The sequence below is a fragment of the Taudactylus pleione genome, unplaced genomic scaffold (assembly GCF_031769625.1).
Source record: "Taudactylus pleione unplaced genomic scaffold, aTauple2 ptg000093l, whole genome shotgun sequence".
In the NCBI taxonomy this organism is placed as follows: domain Eukaryota; kingdom Metazoa; phylum Chordata; class Amphibia; order Anura; family Myobatrachidae; genus Taudactylus; species Taudactylus pleione.
The window spans coordinates 20,776,126-20,795,871 of record NW_028284495.1 but is presented as its reverse complement, the minus strand read 5'-3'; the positions used below and the strand labels follow the sequence as shown (position 1 = coordinate 20,795,871).

The following is a 19,746-nucleotide window of genomic DNA, read 5'->3' as shown; positions in this document are numbered from 1 at the left end:
CTGTATCCTGACATTTTTACCTTTATTTAAAAATTTTCCCTACCTTTTCTCCTGATCAGGGGGCTGCCCACAAAAAATTTAGATTGCATATGTACCGCATATACTCGAGTATAAGCCGAGTTTTTCAGCACAAAAAATGTGCTGAAAAAGTACCCCCTCGGCTTATACTCGAGTCAAGTGTATCGCTGACCGGACGGAGTTCGGTCAGTGCTACACACTGCCAAACACACAGCCGCCGGAGCCGGCAGCTGCGTGTTTGGTGTAATCAGCTGCCGCTGAGAGTCTGTCAGACTCTCAGCGGCTGCTGCTGCTCATCTGCGGGAGCCATCTTCCGGCTCCCGCAGTGGGTAATGGGAGACACGTCGTCATGACGACGTCTCTCCCATGCAAAGCGGCCGGAGGAGCGGACAGCGGCGGGACCAGGAGCGGGAGTTTAAGGTAAGTGTTTTTTTTTTTTTAATTCTTTTCACGTCTCTCTCTACTAGGGGGGGGGGGGGGACTACAGGGGGCACTACCAGGGGGCATTATCAGGGGGCACTACCAGGGGGCGATTACTACAGGGGGCACTACCAAGTGGCATTATCAGGGGGCGATTACTACAGGGGGCACTAAAAGGGGGGATTACCACTGGGGGAACTACAAGGGGGGGATTACTACAGGGGGCACTACCAGGGGGGGATTACTACAGGGGGAGATTACTACATGGGGCACTATAAGGGGGGATTACTACAGGGGGCACTAAAAGGGGGGATTACCACTGGGGGAACTACCAGGGGAGGATTACTACAGGGGGCACTACCAGTGGGGGATTACTACAGGGGGCACTAAAAGGGGGGATTACTACTGGGGGTACTACCAGGGGGGGATTACTACTGGAGGCACTGAAAGGGGGGATTACCACTGGGGGCACTACCAGGAGGGATTACTACTGGGGTAACAACCAGGGGGAATTACTACTGGGGGCACTACCAGCTGCTGCCATTTCCCACACTAGGCTTATACCCGAGTCAGTAAGTTTTCCCAGTTTTTTTGGGTAAAAGTAGGTACCTCGGCTTATATTCAGGTCGACTTATACTCGAGTATATACGGTAATTGGCAGTGTGAGTTTGCCATGAGAACGACTCACATGACCCAACTTGCACCTAAATGAATTGACCCCATTGTGTGTGTGGGGGATTAACATATACAGTATATAATAAATGCCAGTTATTGCCATATTTTGCAAAATGTTGGATGAGGCTGTGATTACCGATACCAAATTTAGGGATATATATACCGAGCAGCAACTCAAAGTTTAAAGTGGAAGTAATAAGTGCAGAACACACCAGGCTTTGTACTCACTATTAGTGATACTTTACATTTTGGGGTCAAAGCTGCTGCTTCGTAAATATACCTCTTAATTTCATGTAGACTTTGAAACAATTACATAAGTAGTGATCTCTCTTTAGAACGCCAGTTTAAAAAAATAAAGCCACCATTTAAAATTAAGGTTGTGTATTACTGCGCAAATAATTTACATGAAACAATTGGAGTGTTTATTCATATCTTAAAAAACTCAATATTGGAGTTGAGTGTTCTTTTACATTGAACTTGCATTATTGCGAGGTTGACATCAGAAAAATGGAACACACATTATTTTGCCCTGTTTAGTGCTCCTTAAAAATACAATATTGGTTGGTGGCGTATAATAGGGTTACTTAGGATGTATGTTGCCAATTACGGTTCTATTATTGTCACTAAGCTCCCCTAAAGCTGGGTACACCCTTGAACAATCCAGCGATCTTCCGATGGGCTGACAAAATGTAACGATATACCGTGGCCACGTACATACTGCACGATCCACTGTATGACGCCACAATATATCATTATAGTATTGTTAGCAAAACGCATCATACGTCGCATTATCCTCTATGATCCTCTATGATGTGCAGCATATTTGATGGGAAGATGCGACCACACAATATATCAAGCAAATTGGAGGTGCACACTATACGATGGTCATTGCCATACATTGCGGATCGCAAGATTGGCCAACACATTGTATAGTATGCACCCAGCTTAAAATGAGCTATTAGAAAACTTGTGTTAGAAGTGAGAACATGAGTTTGAGTCAAGCTTAAATAAATAAACATTGCTGCAAAATTGATGGTAAGCTACAACTAAAAGTAACCATTTATAATGTGGATGGGGACCACCACCACTCAATTATATTTCCCTCTATTGGAGTGAGTGGAAGGAAGGGAAACAGCCAATCAATATTTAATCACCATGTTTACTAAAAATTATGTATTCAAAATGTGATCCCATTAAAAATTCCAAAGGCATAACTTATAACCAAACTACAAATGGCAGTAGTGTAAAAACAAATGGAGGTCTGTAAAATGAGAAATAATTGACATTAGATATACAACCATAGCCTAGTATACAGCTGTCTGAATGAGTTAAAAAAAAATAAAAATACTAAACCCAAGTCTAAATTTCTTGCATGAGGAAAATGAATACAAGATTTGAAACGCACACACACAAAATAACTGGTTCACTTTTACATATGGCAAGATCAGGTCCTTATCAATGCATCTGGTAAATGTATCAAATGTATATAAACTGCTTCCCGACTTTTACTGCAAGCTAGCAAGGAACAGCCATTACTACATGTGTAACAAGAGTCACTGACAATAGTAACAGTCTTAAGCTGGCCACACACTAGACCAACTTACATCCAACCAGCCAACTTGTTGATTGGTTGGAATGAAAATCTGGTAACGTATGGGAGTAACTGATGATCAGCAATTTGCTCCTAAATACCAGAAAACAGATGAAAATGGTCGTTAGACAAGTTTGTTAAATGTTTGATCTAAACTATTTGTTCAAACAACAGTTTTGGTCCATTTTCTGGCGTTTGGGAGCAAATTGCTGATTGTCATTTGCTTTCATCCCTTACCAGATTTTCATTCCAACCAATCAACTAGTTGGCTGGTTGGACAGATAATCTTTCGATGTGTGGCCAGCTTTAGGTCCATATTTGATTCTCTGCTATTTTCTTCCATACCTCTAAGTTGTGCAAGGGAAAATTGGCGATATAAGTGTTGCCATTCCGACTGCATTTTGCAGCCATTGTCTCTAACTCAATTAACCTGCAACGTTTTTAACCCCCTATCTCCCCTAAGGGCAATTACAAGTGGCAGGTGGACTCTCCTTTTAAAAGGATGGAACATACTTCCTGATTTCCAGTAAACACACCACTGAGCCAGTTATTTGTGTGTGTGTACATTCTCTCACTCCCATTCCCTTAAAAAGTGCCCCTGTTGGAAGCACATAGTATACAGAGCTCATATTCACGAACCCATATGTTCACTACGAACCACTTGGATCACTCAGGTTATGGGTCTCTGTGCCCTCAGTGGTTCCTAGTGAACGGATGAGCTGCATTCTCATGAATATTGGTTTAGCCTAAACAATGGCGGCCTCATCTGTGTTGAAAAGAATCTCAGTGCGTTCACACGTTCATAGTGATTTAATAGAATGCCTTCTCATCAATGTTAAGTCAGACCACAAAATGGCTGCCTCCATTGCCTGTAGTTGACCGGTTCAATGCCCATAGACAAATCATATCTGGAAATAAATAGGTTAAGGTGTGCACATTTGCAAATACCCTAAATGTATTTGAAACAAATGATCGATAACAAACCTGAAAATAAAAACACAAGTTAGTCCACAGCTCTAACTCCAACAAGAAAGAGGGGACTGCACATTGGATGTGGCCATTACTGATATTTTCTCACCTTTTACAAAAACAACTAATAATTGCATTAATGGAAGAATTGCACATCAGTAAACACTTGGGTTGTTGTAACTTGTTGTTTAAATTTCCATTCATAATGCTAGCTTGTGTATGTAGATCAGGGTTGTCTGATAGGAATGCATTTGCACTGGAGGAATTAATGCGGTTCTAACTTTCAAGTACTAAGAGCTTAATCTGCCTATCACTGGCTAACCAATTTTTTTTTCTCTTAGGAAAAGAGGTTTCAAAAACCCATCACAAATAAAGATCAGATACAGATCATAACATTATTCCAAGTAAATTATAAGGGTGGTCATAGAAAAACAAAACGAAAAACAAATATGTATACAAATGTCTAAATGCATCAGCCCGATGCATATCAGCTGGCAGTAACCACATCACTGCCAAGAGGAACACAGAATGTAAGGTACAACCTCCGGCAGTGAAGAACTCAAAGCCAGTATACATAACTGTACTGCGGGACTACGCCTTCTAACGTCTGTTATGACAACAGAAAATATCACGGTAGTGGTTGTTTTGTGCCATAACCCCCTTTGGATATTATAAGCAACTAAATCTCTATACTGCAAGGAAGAAAAACTAGGAACATAATTCATCTTATGGTATATTTTCTAGTGTACAGTCTCAGGTGTGTATAATGTGTAGTTATTACAGTACCCTTTTATCATTTTACAGGTTTTTCTATGCTTTTAATATCCTGTAGTTACCGTCCTGACTTGTATTCCTGATGCCGCTGTGTAACAGCTGTTAATGTCTTTTGAGGTGACTGAAATGTCTTATCAGTGTTGATTCTGGGACATGGGTCCCAGCTGAACAGAAATCGTCCCATTTTGCATAAGAAAATTGTCCATTCAATCTAATGGCTCCTGCTTTATCCGAATGACAGAGGGTGCACGAGATGTCCTTTTCAGTTCTCGCCTCAATACATATTCACTAAATTGAGAAGAGTCAACTCCTCCTCCGCAAGATCCTACAATCTCAAAGCCGCGATGCTGCAACCTCTCCAGCACCTGAGAAAGAAAATAATCACAATTTATTGTGCAATTAGCAGGAGTGATACAGCATGGTGACATGATTACTGAGATAAAAGCATGGTGACATGATTACTGAGATAAAAGCATGGTGACATGATTACTGAGATAAAAGCATGGTGACATGATTACTGAGATAATGCAACCTAACTCAGGTGTCTGTGCTGCTTTCCTTTTACATGCTTATACGGGGGTGGATTATAAGATCTACAGTAAAATTGTCGACAGTGTCTAGGTAGACACCAACTGGTAGACGGGCAATACAGGCAACAGGTACAAATGTCAACACACAGAATGTCGACATGGATGAAGATTGACCTGATCAAAAGGTCGAAACAAAAATGGTCGGCACATGTGTTTTTTTTACCCTAATCTTCAATCTAACCCTAACCCTCCCCTTGGTGCCTAACCCTCCCTCCTGGTGCCTAACCGTCAGGGAAAGTGCCAAAAGCTAACCGTCCAGTAAGTGTCTAACTAAAAAAAAAAAAACAAACACCCCATGTGTCGACCATTTATGTGTTGACCTTTTGACCATGTCGATCTTCATCCTTGTCAACCTTTTGTATTCCTGCATGTGTCTCCATAAATGATGGCCAAATAGGTCTGCACCCAGCACTAAAGGAGTCCCAGAGGAAGCGGCAGCTGAAAAGTACCGCTGCATAAAGTAATTTTTAATTATCTCTATATTCACATTATATTGAAAAATATAATATATTTATGTGGAGACACGCTTAAAATTATATTTTTATTTAAATAATTGTGTTAAGGTTTTCAGTCTGCATAAGTTTAACTCTAGTACAGGCCTGGGTAACCTGTATCTCTCCAGCTGTTACAGGTGCCAGCATGCTTTACCAGCTGATCAGTGGAATGGTATGCTGGGGCTTGTAGTTTCACAGGTTGGCCAGGCCTGCTCTAGTAAAACTTGGTTTTTCCAAAGGTAATATTTACCCATCTGTAAAATTCCTAAATACAGGTAAGAAAACGGGAAAGTGTGTATGCAGTGCAGACCAAAGCAGAGGATCTCTTATGCGTTAATACTTTCTCCTGTTTCTCAGTAAATGAATAATGCTTTACTGGACCTCATTGCACTGCAGTTAATTTTACAGGTTATTAAGAGCATAAGGTACAGAGTATGTGGAATACAAATGTAATGTTAGCTCCTAATAAGAGCTGCATTTTCTCCTTGGTATGTATGTCATTCTTCTGAGCTTAGAGCAGAGGTTTAATTGGGTTATGAGAGAGAAGTTTGTGTTCGCAGAGGATGCTATATACAGGAGTTGCATTTCATGGCATGTGAATCCATACCTCCCAACAATTAAAGAACTGTAATGGGGACAAGGGACATCACCAACAGTGGCAGCGGCCAAGTCCACAAAGCCAGAAACATAAAAAATAAATCACACCACTTAAATGCCGCAAGCAGAGGAGACAGCTGCTCAAATGAGAAATTAACTGATCGCTTGATGGCGGGACTATCCCAAATAATTCAGTATGATTGGTAGGTATGATGTGTGTTACTTAGAGCTGAAACTGGAGTATTTATGTACGGTGTGGTAACTTCATTATAGTTGGGGTAAATTTACTAAAGTAAGAGTTTTTAGAAGTGAGTTTTAAAAGTGATGTTGCCCATAGCAACCAATCAGATTCTACTTAACATTTAACTAGCACCTTCTAGAAGATAATAGCTAGAATCTGATTGGTTGCTATGGGCAACATCCCTTTTAAAAAACTCACTTCTAAAAACTCTCACTTTAGTAAATTTACCCCTTTGAGTCTCCATGTTTGGTCAGCTTACACAAGTCGTTTTACCAAAAACATTACAGGCCATGAATAATTGTAGTCTGTGACATTCAGTGAAGCCTTTATAGCATTCAAATATGGCGTTTTCTCTGCCCCGTTTACAAGACAGCTATGCAATTAGAATAAAGTTGTCAGAGCAGAGCAGTCTCATATGTATGCAAAAAAAAAAAAAACCTGCATGGAGGAAATAAAGAACTTACTGAAAAGCACAGAATGAATACATGCACAGCAAAATGAGAAGTACAAGTAATTATTTTAAAGTCTTATTAAGTATTCTTTCAATCTGTGTTCTACCAGAGGTGTATGAAGATGTTGAACATATAACCAAAAAATGTTAACAGTAACATAGCCCATTTATAATGTATTATATGGAATTCACAGGAGGCTAGTGTCCCCTTTAAAGGGGCAGCAGTAGAAGTATTAAATCTAGAACACAAGTTTTTTTCTTTTTACCTGAACGGAGTTGAGGTGGCAGTATCCGTTAAGTGGAAATCTAATTACATGTGTAGAGTCGTGGTTCCAGCCCGCATTGACAGAGTTACACATCACATCCCCAATTTCTGGGAAAACTTCCTCTATTAGAGACTTGTCTCCACTCAACGTAATCCTTTCACCAAGATCTGGGGCGACTCTGACAACCAAGCACTCACAGAGCCTGGAGAAACGTCCTGCTTCTCTGTCCTGCTTCCACCTTTCCAGTTCCAGAAGCATTGGCTGAAGCTGGAAGTACTTTGCTTCTTCATACAGCAGAGTGTAGTCCTGGAATAATGCAATACAAAAAAATATAGAATGCCATAACAAATTATGGAAGCACATAGAATCAATGGACACAGCCCATTATTACATAAGAACAATGAGACAAAAATTAGCAGGGGGTCTGTACGCCAAAACTTTGACTACTCTATTTTACTACTGTCGTCCAACTGTCATAAAAGGCAAATTTATTTTTAACATGCATTCTATCTAATCTGTAATTTGAACCCTTTGTTTAATTAAATCTGTGCAACACATGTTTTCATCAAAGTTCAAATAGTAGTTTAGGTCATGAAATAGTAGAATATATGTAAACTATGACAAAAGGATGTGTTGATTATATTGCAGCATACTGTGAGACAGCTGCATATAGTAACTGGTAATTATCACAGTATAGTAAGTGACGGCAGCATGGTTTAATTATAATAGTATAATATATTATTTTTCTATACTTTCCTTTGGACAGAAATAGTCCTTATGATGTTGATAGAAATAATTTAATTCCTCCAAAAATGTAGAGTGACCACATCTGCCAATGAGTAATTGATTACTTACTTGTTAGTTACTGTATGTGACCGTAGGATAACAAGTGAATGTATTCTCCTGTAACTAATGCACAATGCTGATAACCCTCACCCCTGCTGTACCAACATTAGTTTAGTACTCCTCATCTACCCCTGGCATGTACTGTACCAAAATCAACCTTTTTAGTATCATAATATGTGTTACATAGATCAGTCTGGACAAGGGACACTTCAACTTCACTACACTATGAAGCAATTGTTTTGCTGTTTTGAACAAAACTTTATTGTTTTCAGAACAGATAAACACTGCTGTGCTGGTCTTTTTTATTGTGGTGTTCAACAACACATAGGTGCCTGTACATGGGTATACTGATATTTATATAAGTTTTTATTTTGAGTCACGCATACAGACTCCATCCAAAATGGTCTTTTACTCGAACTTGACAGCCTTGGTAGTTAAAAACAGAAACAATGCAGAATAATGAAAAATTGTCACACCACATTTGTCTTGCCGCTATCCCCAAATAGTTTAAATTTGTCTCTTGCTACTACAGGTATCAGGCAAATCACTATATCTATAACAAACATATAATCCTGGATCAAAGCTCTCAGTCGAGGGCAGGCAGCACTGTAGCTATTAACAAAAAAAACAAAACAGTTTAATAACCATGTGTTTACAAAATTAACTTCAGCAAATCAAAAAATAGTACAAATAAGTATAATAGAAAAGTATGGTTTTCACCTATTACAAAAATAAACTCACTATTCGATCTTATTTTATTTTATGGCAATTTATGGGGCATATTCAATTGGGCGCGAGGTTTAGCGAGGAAAAGAGAAGTCGCGGGGTTTTCAGCTCTGAAAACCTCATGCTGCGTAAAAAAAAAATGTAAAAAAATTCTGCACTTACCTGCCCGGGGGTCTCCGCACCTGCCTCCCCTCTATCTTCTCACTGGAGAGGGGGCTGCTGGGATGCTCCAAAGGCTGGTGGGAGGGGCAAGGGCTGCTGGGAGATGTAGTTCTCCCACCACCCATTCCGGTGGGTACATAGACACTGGGGGGGCCACACACACAACACTCATACACACTTACAAACACTCACACACACTGACATACACACTCTGCTGCAGAAGACCCGGCTTCGGACGCTGGATGCAGAAGAAGATGCAGAAGACAGCGCTGCAGAAGGTAAGTAATTATGGACTAATTAAGCTAATTGGAAACTTCCAATTGCTTAATTAGTCCTCAGGGAGCGGGGTGCCGCCGGGGTCCCAGAGCAAGTCCTGCTGATTTTGACTAAAATTAACGATTTTAGAAAAATCACACTTGCTCTGGAGGTGCGAGAATAAAAAGCTACCGGAGCACAAAAAAAGAAAAAATCCGCACATAATTGAATAGCAAAAATCCTGCACCTGCAGGCAAAACCTCGCAGGTGCGGAATTTTTGCTTTTCTCGCCCCCAATGGAATATGCCCGAGAGTTCAATTTTACACCTATCACACTAAAGAATATATCGAATACTAGAAGATTAGAGGTAAAGTAATGCCTTATTTGGAGAAGTATACATAAGGAGAATTAAGCAGACCACCCAATTGTTTATGCTGTGCATACAACTATATAATTATCTGTCAGACATCTTGTCTGGTTGGAAGGAAAATCTGGTAGTGTACGGGAGCAAATGACAAGCGACCATTTGCTCAAAAATACAGGAAAACAGACAAAAATGGTTATTCAGGCAAATTGGTTCAATCAAACAAATTGAACCAATTTGTCCATTTTCCAGTGTTTGGGACCCTATGGTCGAATGTCATTTACTCCAATATATTACCAGGTTTTCATTCCAATCAGCCAGATTGGACAGATCTTTGACAGATAATTGTTAAGTTTATGTCCGGCATTAGTAAAATTAAATTGCAGTCTATTTGGATTACTAAGCATACGTAGGCCATAATTTAACACGTTATTGGTCAAATATATACTTTTCCCGCTAATTTCCTTTATAAAAATTGTGTTAACTGATTGGTCAATTACAGATTAATCTCAAAGAGAATGGAGGGTTACTCACTTTAAAATCATCCGAGATTAGAAGCTTCGATGTACGCAGGAAATTCAATATATAACGAAACATTTGACCGTCTCGGTCTATAAAGTAATGTTGCTTTAAACTGTCCAAAACAATGGGCTCTGTACCATCGAAGAGTCTTCCAATTCTGCAGAGAGACAATTAACTTGTATTAAAAAAAAATATACGCGTATATATATCCAAACAGAAAACTATAGACAATATAGTTGATGTAAAAAAGGCTTAATGCACAATACTAAAAGCTCTGTTTTCAGGAGCATTACGAGGCTGCTATCCCCAGGAAGACAATAATGACATATTCAGCACATTGGGCAGAGCAATAAACTGCAATCTGTTCCTGCTAGCTATGATAAACAATGGTGACATGTGTGCCTCACCTGTTTGTAGCGTGAGAATAGCTATAGTAAAAAGTTATTTACTTCATTTAACACAGACTTTCATTTACCAGCAACATATAAACATAGAGGAGTAAAAAAAAAATGGAAGATGAAAGACTGAAAGGGGTTGTTGTTTTTTTTGGAAGAAACCTTGTACCATATTATTTTCCAACTTGTATTCTCTTAGTATCTTTTTTAGTTTGGCACAGTAAAACCATGTGTGCGCTGTGTGTTTTTTAAATACATTAACATTCTACATCAGGATACTTTGGCCACTGGGTGGCACTGTTAAGGTCCCATCACTAAACATTTCTTTTTATTCTACATTGTCCAGCAACCAAGTATATGGGATAGAGAAAGTGGGTATAGATTACCGCGCTCACCCCTTATTGGTGTATTTATGTATGTATATATGGGGGTGTTGTCCCGTATATCAGCTAGATAGTGGTATTAATATCAGTGGTTTGTCCAATATACAGAACTTGCAGACTATGTATCTCTACAGACAATTGTGGTGTAAATGCCAATTTATTAGATGATTTCCATAGTTATGGTCACACACATTAATGGAAATAGAAATATAAACATGTATAGAAAGAAAAGCAAAGGAAGGGGGGGTGGACATATATAACACAGTAATTAATACAAAGATTATTTGTCACATGCATGCACGTGGTAGTGCATTATCATTACATATGAAGGTTAAGCATAAACAGCATAAAGAAAGTTTAACACTGGTATACAGTGTCTGTGCAGAAATTGATATTTAAATGTGTATAGTCAGTAGCAGAGAACGGTGTCCCGTTCTACTGCTGGATAAGAAAAAGGTCTGCCGATTGTTTGTAAACCTCAGATGGTAGTACCTCAGTCACTTAGAGTGGCCTCAGAGCAACGGTGCTGTGCCGGAGTTCACACTGGCTTCCTTAATAGGGGATGCAGCAAACGGCGTACCTGTTGGGCGGACCACAGGGCATTGCATTGTCCCAACGCATTTCAGCCCTTTAGGCATTCCTCTGGGGGTGTGCAATCAGAGCAAGGCCTAAAGGGCTGAAACGCGTTGGGGCAATACAGGACATCCTACACTACCTGCGGTTACTCACAAACCTCCACCTCTGAAAAACATCCAGAGCCGTGTCACGTGACCGGAGCAAAACCTGGAAGTGGTCGAGCAGATTGCTAAAAGTGAGATCTGAGGCTGCATACATCGGAGAGGAAGGACCAGGAACCCCGCGGAGAGCTCATAACAGGGCAATCCGCAGTTGCACCAATCCAACCAGCAGGCTCCAAATAGAGGTCGATGCCCTGTGGTCCGCCCAACAGGTACGCCGTTTGCTGCATCCCCTATTAAGGAAGCCAGTGTGAACTCCGGCACAGCACCGTTGCTCTGAGGCCACTCTAAGTGACTGAGGTACTACCATCTGAGGTTTACAAACAATCGGCAGACCTTTTTCTTATCCAGCAGTAGAACGGGACACCGTTCTCTGCTACTGACTATACACATTTACCCATCAATTTCTGCACAGACACTGTATACCAGTGTTAAACTTTCTTTATGCTGTTTATGCTTAACCTTCATATGTAATGATAATGCACTACCACGTGCATGCATGTGACAAATAATCTTTGTATTAATTACTGTGTTATATATGTCCACCCCCCCCTTCCTTTGCTTTTCTTTCTATACATGTTTATATTTCTATTTCCATTAATGTGTGTGACCATAACTATGGAAATCATCCAATAAATTGGCATTTACACCACAATTGTCTGTAGAGATACATAGTCTGCAAGTTCTGTATATAGGACAAACCACTGATATTAATACCACTATCTAGCTGATATACGGGACAACACCCCCATATATACATACATAAATACACCAATAAGGGGTGAGCGCGGTAATCTATACCCACTTTTTGTGTTCTAACTATAGAGGCTATAGGCACCTCTAATCTACCTGCAGCACACCCCGAGACATAGGGAAATATCCAGTGCGCAAGGACACTAACAAAATTGAAGTATATGGGATAGAAGCAAATCATAAATACCTGTTTAATCAGAAGTTCAACATGTCTACATATGTACTGTATCACAAACAGCTGCTTTTATACAGAATTATTTACACATTTTGTTCAATCCTTTCGGTCCTCCATAGCATTCCATCATGAAAAATGTTCAAAATTATAAATACAATCTATGTTGGATGTGTTTCTTGAGTATATGCAAATGACCACTCTGAATGACAACAGAAGCTGCAATATGTCTTTGCAATATGTCAAACCAAAAAATGGTAATAAACCCTTGGGAAATATCTTTAATATAGAGTAAAGGGGCCTATCCATTAGCAGATAAATTTGAACGATTAACGATTTATTGTTCAGTCGTTCAATTTATCTGCTAATGGATAGGCTCTGAACGATAAAAATGCGCACTCCCGCGGCCGACAAATTGGGTCTTTTGTCTCTCCAACATGTTGGTCAATTATCGTTTATCGCTGACAGATATTAGAAATATCTGTCGTGGTAAACGACGAAAGACGAACGATTTTTTAATGAAAATGAATAGAAACATAAAAAAAAATCCACTCTCAGAATGATGTCATGCAATATCGTTCGTTGTTCGACATTTTGATCACTGGGGCGACACGATTTATAAAATGGGTATATTTACAGCTAAAGAAATATAAAAAGCTAGTGTACAGCCATGGCCAAAAGTTTTGAGAATGACACAAGTATTGGTTTTCACAAAGTTTGCTGCTTCAGTGTTTTTAGACCTTTTTGTCAGATGTTTCTATGGTAAACTGAAGTAAATTTACAAGCATTTCATAAGTGTCAAAGGCTTTTATTGACAATTATATTAAGTTTATGCAGTCAATATTTGCAGTGTTGACCCTTCTTTTTCAAGACCTCTGCAATTCGCCCTGGCATGCTGTCAATCAACTTCTGGGCCACATACTGACCGATGGCCGCACATTCTTGCCTAATCAATTCTTGGGGTTTGTCAGAATTTGTGGGTTTTTGTTTGTCCACCCGCCTCTTGAGGATTGACCACAAGTTCTCAATGGGATTAAGGTCTGGGGAGTTTCCTGGCCATGGATCCAAAATTTTGATGTTTTGTTCCCCGAGCCACTTAGTTATCACTTTTGCCTTATGACAAGGTGCTCCATCATGCTGGAAAAGGCATTGTTCATCACCAAACTGTTCTTGGATGGTTGGGAGAAGTTACTCTGGAAAGATGTTCATGGCTGTGGTCTTAGGCAAAATTGTGAGTGATCCCACTCCCTTGGCTAAAAAGCAACCACACATACATTTACAGGTTCAAATCTGCTCTATAAACATTCTCAAAAGGATTGAACTGTGTATTCTCAGATCATATATTGGTATTACAAGATATCCACACTGTACTTCTATACCTCAGTATCTTACACATATTGCTACACTGTGGCACAAAAACCACCTAAAAAGTATTTTAAATTCCATCATGTCCAGAGATTGTTCACTTGGTCATTATCAGAAATATTTATACTTAGGCCACAATTACACAGGCTTATCGAATAAAATATCTTTATTGTCATTGTATGTGGATCAGTAAGCAGGAAGAAAAAAATAGAAAGTGGGAAACATTTATTTAACCATAGTTTTGCCCCTTATTACATTCACGTAATTAGTCCTGCCCAATATAAATACTTATTGGCTCAAATGTAACAGCCTGTGAGCTGTGCGCAGCAGCAAGATTTTGTCGCTGTAGCCGCTGAATTCACAGTGGCATTGTGTATCTTTATGATGTATTATTTCCTTATTCTGGGGGTCATTCAGACCCACTCGCGAGCGGCAGTACGCTCGCAAGTGGGTCGATGGTCCCCACTGCGCATGCGCACGACGGAGGGAGCTCCGTCGTGCGCATGCGCGAGACCCGGCGAGCGAAGGACTTTCCATCGCTCCGAGTCTCGCACCAAAGGGGGCGTGCTGTCGATGTTGATTGACAGCACGCCCCCTTTGGTGGGCGTGCCGGGGGCGTGCCTGCCAGACGGAGGCGTTCCCATGGGAACGCCTACCGTCTGAAGCCGGCCCCACTGACATCACTAGTGATGTCAGTGGGAGTGATTTTGGCTCTGATAGAGCCAAAATCACTCCTGGCCTTGCGGCTGGGAAACCCAACCGCAGGGTTTCCCTCGCAAGTCCGATGGTCGCGATGGTCAAGACCATCGCGACCATCTTTTTGCACGCTCGTATATGCTGTGGGTAGTGACCCACAGCTATACGAGCGTCCAGGAGGACGCTCCATATTAATGGAGGAGGGCCCTGATTCAGAGCGAGCGCTCTGGTCAGAGCGTCCGGCTCTGAATCAGGGCCACTGTTCTCTTCATTAGGTAAGCCCAGCTGGGTTATTTTAGGTCATTTTATTTTTTTTATACTATACTAGACTTCCAGCTTCTACAAGAAACACCAGTGGTAATGTTACTAGGACTCACATGTGCACAAGAAATAGTGCAGACACCACAAATAAGTAGCATTATATTCAGAACCCAGCATATTTCTGATCTAATGAACTGACATGAGTTTCTCATTGAATACATTAAAACAAAACATAACCTGACATGTGCTCCATGCCGCATCAGTGCAGCCGCCACTTCTGGCATCTTACACCAAAAGGAGTAGATGTGCATGATGGAGGCATCACTGGAGAGTTTTACAGTGTGTAGAGGGAATCGGTATGTAATGCCGACTGTCTGGATGCCTCCTGTCAAAATAGATGACAGCGGCATCCCGATGGTTGGTATCCTGACAGTAGTTGGGTAAGTATACTTCCCCTTCCCCCTTCTCCCCCTAACCCTCCCTTCTTGTAGCCTAATCCTAACCCTCCCCACAACCTAACCATCCCCGTTAGTGCCTTTGTGCCTACACCTAACCCTCCCAGTGTTGCCTAACATTAACCCCCCCCAAAAAAAACCCTAACCTTGCTATGCTGCCTAAACCTAACACCTCCCCGTCTAACAGCTAAGGGTGCCCCGGACTTACCATGTTTGGCCTGGCATATTTCTGGATTCCGGCATCGGGATTAGGATACCTATCTTAAGTCCCGTGTTGATCTTTCAGTATCCGATAACTACACCCCGTGTAGAGACAGAAAAGTCTTCAGCAGAGGACAACTGGTGATATGCAGAGCTGACTCCAGACAGTACGACCTCCTCCTGTGCTCATGTGTGCCGAGAGCAGTTAGTAACAATCTCTCCACTCCAGTCTGTCCTCAATGTTGCTGCCCAGCTCATCTTTCTCTCCAAATGTACTGTGTCTGCCTCTTCTCTCCTACAAGCCCGACACTAGGCCCCCTTCCCCTTCCATTCCTATTTACATCTTTGTCCTTATCTTCCTTCAATCCCGCCTGCCCACTGTGCTTCAAAATAAATGCCGCCTTCCCTCACAACTGATCACTTCCTTCCACTCTCGCCTCCAAGACGTTGCACATGCTGCTCCCTTTGCTCGGGAATTCTCTACTTCTCCATACCAGAGTCTCCAAACAGGCTCTCAAAACCCACTTCTTCATCAAAGCCATCCAGCTTTCATCCTAACCCACTGCCCTATTCTCCTTGTTCACTGTCTCAACTCTCTGTGGGGTAAATTTACTAAGAATCGCGTTGGTCCGAGATTGCAATTACGGGGGGTAAATTTAAATTTTTTCAAACACAAGAATTTACTATGAAAAAAACGGGGTATTTTCTGTATCTTTAGAGGTGATCACGGACGATTTTGAACTTAAAATGCACCCGAAAATACAACTAGACATGAATAATCCATTGTCTGAACATGGCAGTACTTTCCATAGACAGGAGTACAACAGGGGAGTTTAACAAAAATCGTGATTAGAATCACGGGTGTAATAAAACCAAACACGGTGTAAAAATAGAACTTTCAAATAGAACCCCTCCTGGGCAGCGTGTCTAGCAGAAACATACACAGATCTGTGTGATCTGTGTATGTTTCTGCCTTTTGGGGTTCAATAAATGGGTCTTGGCAAAATAAAAACATTAGTACCCGATCCATACGTACATGTAGAGATGTATGTGTTAATAACATATATCTCTACCACGCTGAATAACAGAGACCAGCAGGCTCTGTCATTCAGCATGGTATAGATTAGGGGTGAGCGGGTTCGGATTTCTGAAATCCGAACCCCCCCGAGCCCCCCCGATCCGAGTCCGATCCGAGTCAGGCTCGACTTTTCCCGCCTGACTCGGATCTGAAATCGAGGCAAAACGTCATCATCCCGCCTTCCGAGTCTCGCGGGTTTTGGATCCTATATAAGGTACCCGCGTCGGCGCCATTTTCTCACTCGGCTGTGGACAGTGAAGAGGGAGGGTGGGAGTTAGGGCTGTGTAGTGTAGTGTAGTGTAGTGCTGCTGTTGTCCACTACTTCAAAGTCCATAGGGGCTGGCTGTGTTGTGCTGTGCTGCTGTTGTTAATAGGGGCTGTGTCCACTACTTCAAAGTCCATAGGGGCTGGCTGGACTGTGTTGTGCAGTCAGTTCTCCATAGGGGCTGTGTCCACTCCAAAGTCCTGTGCAGTGTCCCAGTCCTAAAGAGGTGCTGTAGTGTTGTCCAGGGGGTGCTCTGTCCATCAGGGGTGCTCCCCCCAAGTGCTAAAAATATAATATATTTTCTGTGTTTGTGAATTGTGTGCGCAGTAGCCGCACGTGCATCAACAAAGTAGTGCCAAGCGTGCGCCTGTGTCATAAGTAAAGGGCCGGCTGGCTTGACCGTTAAGGGTGCTGTAACCCCCGAAAGTACACTCCAGTCCAAACCAAAAAAAAAATTATTTTCTGTGTTTGTGAATTGTGTGCGCAGTAGCCGCACGTGCATCAACAAAGTAGTGCCAAGCGTGCGCCTGTGTCATAAGTAAAGGGCCGGCTGGCTTGACCGTTAAGGGTGCTGTAACCCCCGAAAGTACACTCCAGTCCAAACCAAAAAAAAAATTATTTTCTGTGTTTGTGAATTGTGTGCGCAGTAGCCGCACGTGCATCAAGAAAGTAGTGCCAAGCGTGCGCCTGTGTCATAAGTAAAGGGCCGGCTGGCTTGACCGTTAAGGGTGCTGTAACCCCCGAAAGTACACTCCAGTCCAAACCAAAAAAAAAATTATTTTCTGTGTTTGTGAATTGTGTGCGCAGTAGCCGCACGTGCATCAACAAAGTAGTGCCAAGCGTGCGCCTGTGTCATAAGTAAAGGGCCCGCTGGCTTGACCGTTAAAGGGTGCTGTAACCCCCAAAGTACACTCCAGTCCAAACCAAAAAAAAAATTATTTTCTGTGTTTGTGAATTGTGTGCGCAGTAGCCGCATGTGCATCAACAAAGTAGTGCCAAGCGTGCGCCTGTGTCATAAGTAAAGGGCCGGCTGGCTTGACCGTTAAAGGGTGCTGTAACCCCCAAAGTACACTCAAGTCCAAACCAAAAAAAAATTTATTTTCTGTGTTTGTGAATTGTGTGCGCAGTAGCCGCACGTGCATCAACAAAGTAGTGCCAAGCGTGCGCCTGTGTCATAAGTAAAGGGCCGGCTGGCTTGACCGTTAAAGGGTGCTGTAACCCCCGAAAGTACACTCCAGTCCAAACCAAAAAAAAAATTATTTTCTGTGTTTGTGAATTGTGTGCGCAGTAGCCGCACGTGCATCAACAAAGTAGTGCCAAGCGTGCGCCTGTGTCATAAGTAAAGGGCCCGCTGGCTTGACCGTTAAAGGGTGCTGTAACCCCCAAAGTACACTCCAGTCCAAACCAAAAAAAAAATTATTTTCTGTGTTTGTGAATTGTGTGCGCAGTAGCCGCATGTGCATCAACAAAGTAGTGCCAAGCGTGCGCCTGTGTCATAAGTAAAGGGCCGGCTGGCTTGACCGTTAAGGGTGCTGTAACCCCCAAAGTACACTCCAGTCCAAACCAAAAAAAAATTTATTTTCTGTGTTTGTGAATTGTGTGCGCAGTAGCCGCACGTGCATCAACAAAGTAGTGCCAAGCGTGCGCCTGTGTCATAAGTAAAGGGCCGGCTGGCTTGACCGTTAAAGGGTGCTGTAACCCCCGAAAGTACACTCCAGTCCAAACCAAAAAAAAAATTATTTTCTGTGTTTGTGAATTGTGTGCGCAGTAGCCGCACGTGCATCAACAAAGTAGTGCCAAGCGTGCGCCTGTGTCATAAGTAAAGGGCCGGCTGGCTTGACCATTAAAGGGTGCTGTAACCCCCAAAGTACACTCCAGTCCAAACCGAAAAAAAATTATTTTCTGTGTTTGTGAATTGTGTGCGCAGTAGCCGCACGTGCATCAACAAAGTAGTGCCAAGTGTGCGCCTGTGTCATAAGTAAAGGGCCGGCTGGCTTGACCGTTAAAGGGTGCTGTAACCCCCGAAAGTACACTCCAGTCCAAACCAAAAAAAAAATTATTTTCTGTGTTTGTGAATTGTGTGCGCAGTAGCCGCACGTGCATCAACAAAGTAGTGCCAAGTGTGCGCCTGTGTCATAAGTAAAGGGCCGGCTGGCTTGACCGTTAAAGGGTGCTGTAACCCCCGAAAGTACACTCCAGTCCAAACCAAAAAAAAATTATTTTCTGTGTTTGTGAATTGTGTGCGCAGTAGCCGCACGTGCATCAACAAAGTAGTGCCAAGCGTGCGCCTGTGTCATAAGTAAAGGGCCGGCTGGCTTGACCGTTAAAGGGTTCTGTAACCCCCAAAGTACACTCCAAACTAAAAAAATATATATTTTCTGTGTTTGTGACTTGTGTGCACTGTGGCTGCACGTGCATCAACAAAGGAGCAGCGCCAAGCGTGCGCCTGTGTCCCATAAGTAAAGAGCCGGCTGGCTCATTTCTTAAAGGGTGGTGTAACCCACAAAGTGCACTACTCTCCAGCAAAAATAAAAAAATATTTTCTGTGTTTGTGTGCGCTTTAGCCGCACGTATATATATCAATATAACATAAATGGAGGACCAAACTTTCTCTGATAAAAATAAAATAGGGAAAGATCAAGAACCACTTCCTACTAGTGCTGTTGCTGCTGCTGGGAGTTGTTCATCATCCCAGAGAGGAAGTAGGAACATCACTACTTTTACTAAACAATTGACCCTCCAACAGTCCCTAGCGATGAGGATGAAGTACGACAGCAGTCATCCTGAAGCAAAACGTATAACTGAGGCCTTGACTGCTATGTTGGTGTTAGACGTGCGTCCGGTATCCAACATTAGTGCAGTGGGATTTAGACAATTGATGGAGGTAGTGTGTCCTCGGTTCCAAATCCCGTCTAGATTCCACCTGCATCCTCAAAGCAGCAGCGACAAGCGTGCGTCTGTCTGTTAAAGGGTGGTGACACCCTCAAAGTGTGCTACACAAACAATTAAAATATTGTTCTTTT

At 42.0% G+C, this 19,746-nt stretch overlaps 1 protein-coding gene across 3 annotated transcripts in view; it reads right to left on the bottom strand.

The window, feature by feature from the left end:
• Window positions 1-1,539: 1,539 nt before the first annotated feature.
• KCTD1 (potassium channel tetramerization domain containing 1) overlaps window positions 1,540-19,746 on the bottom strand; it is a 140,318-nt gene continuing 122,111 nt past the window's right edge. For 2 of the 3 annotated variants that reach the window (XM_088469585.1, XM_088469584.1), the window contains exons 4-6: window positions 9,975-10,119; window positions 7,087-7,392; window positions 1,543-4,812 (exon numbers count right to left, since the gene is read on the bottom strand). In XM_088469585.1, coding sequence (XP_088325711.1) covers window positions 4,654-4,812; window positions 7,087-7,392; window positions 9,975-10,119 — 610 coding nt within the window. In that variant the 3' untranslated portion in view covers window positions 1,543-4,653. Of the gene's footprint in view, window positions 4,813-7,086; window positions 7,393-9,974; window positions 10,120-19,746 lie in introns of all 3 variants that reach the window. The other variant, XM_088469583.1, reaches the window with a different exon arrangement.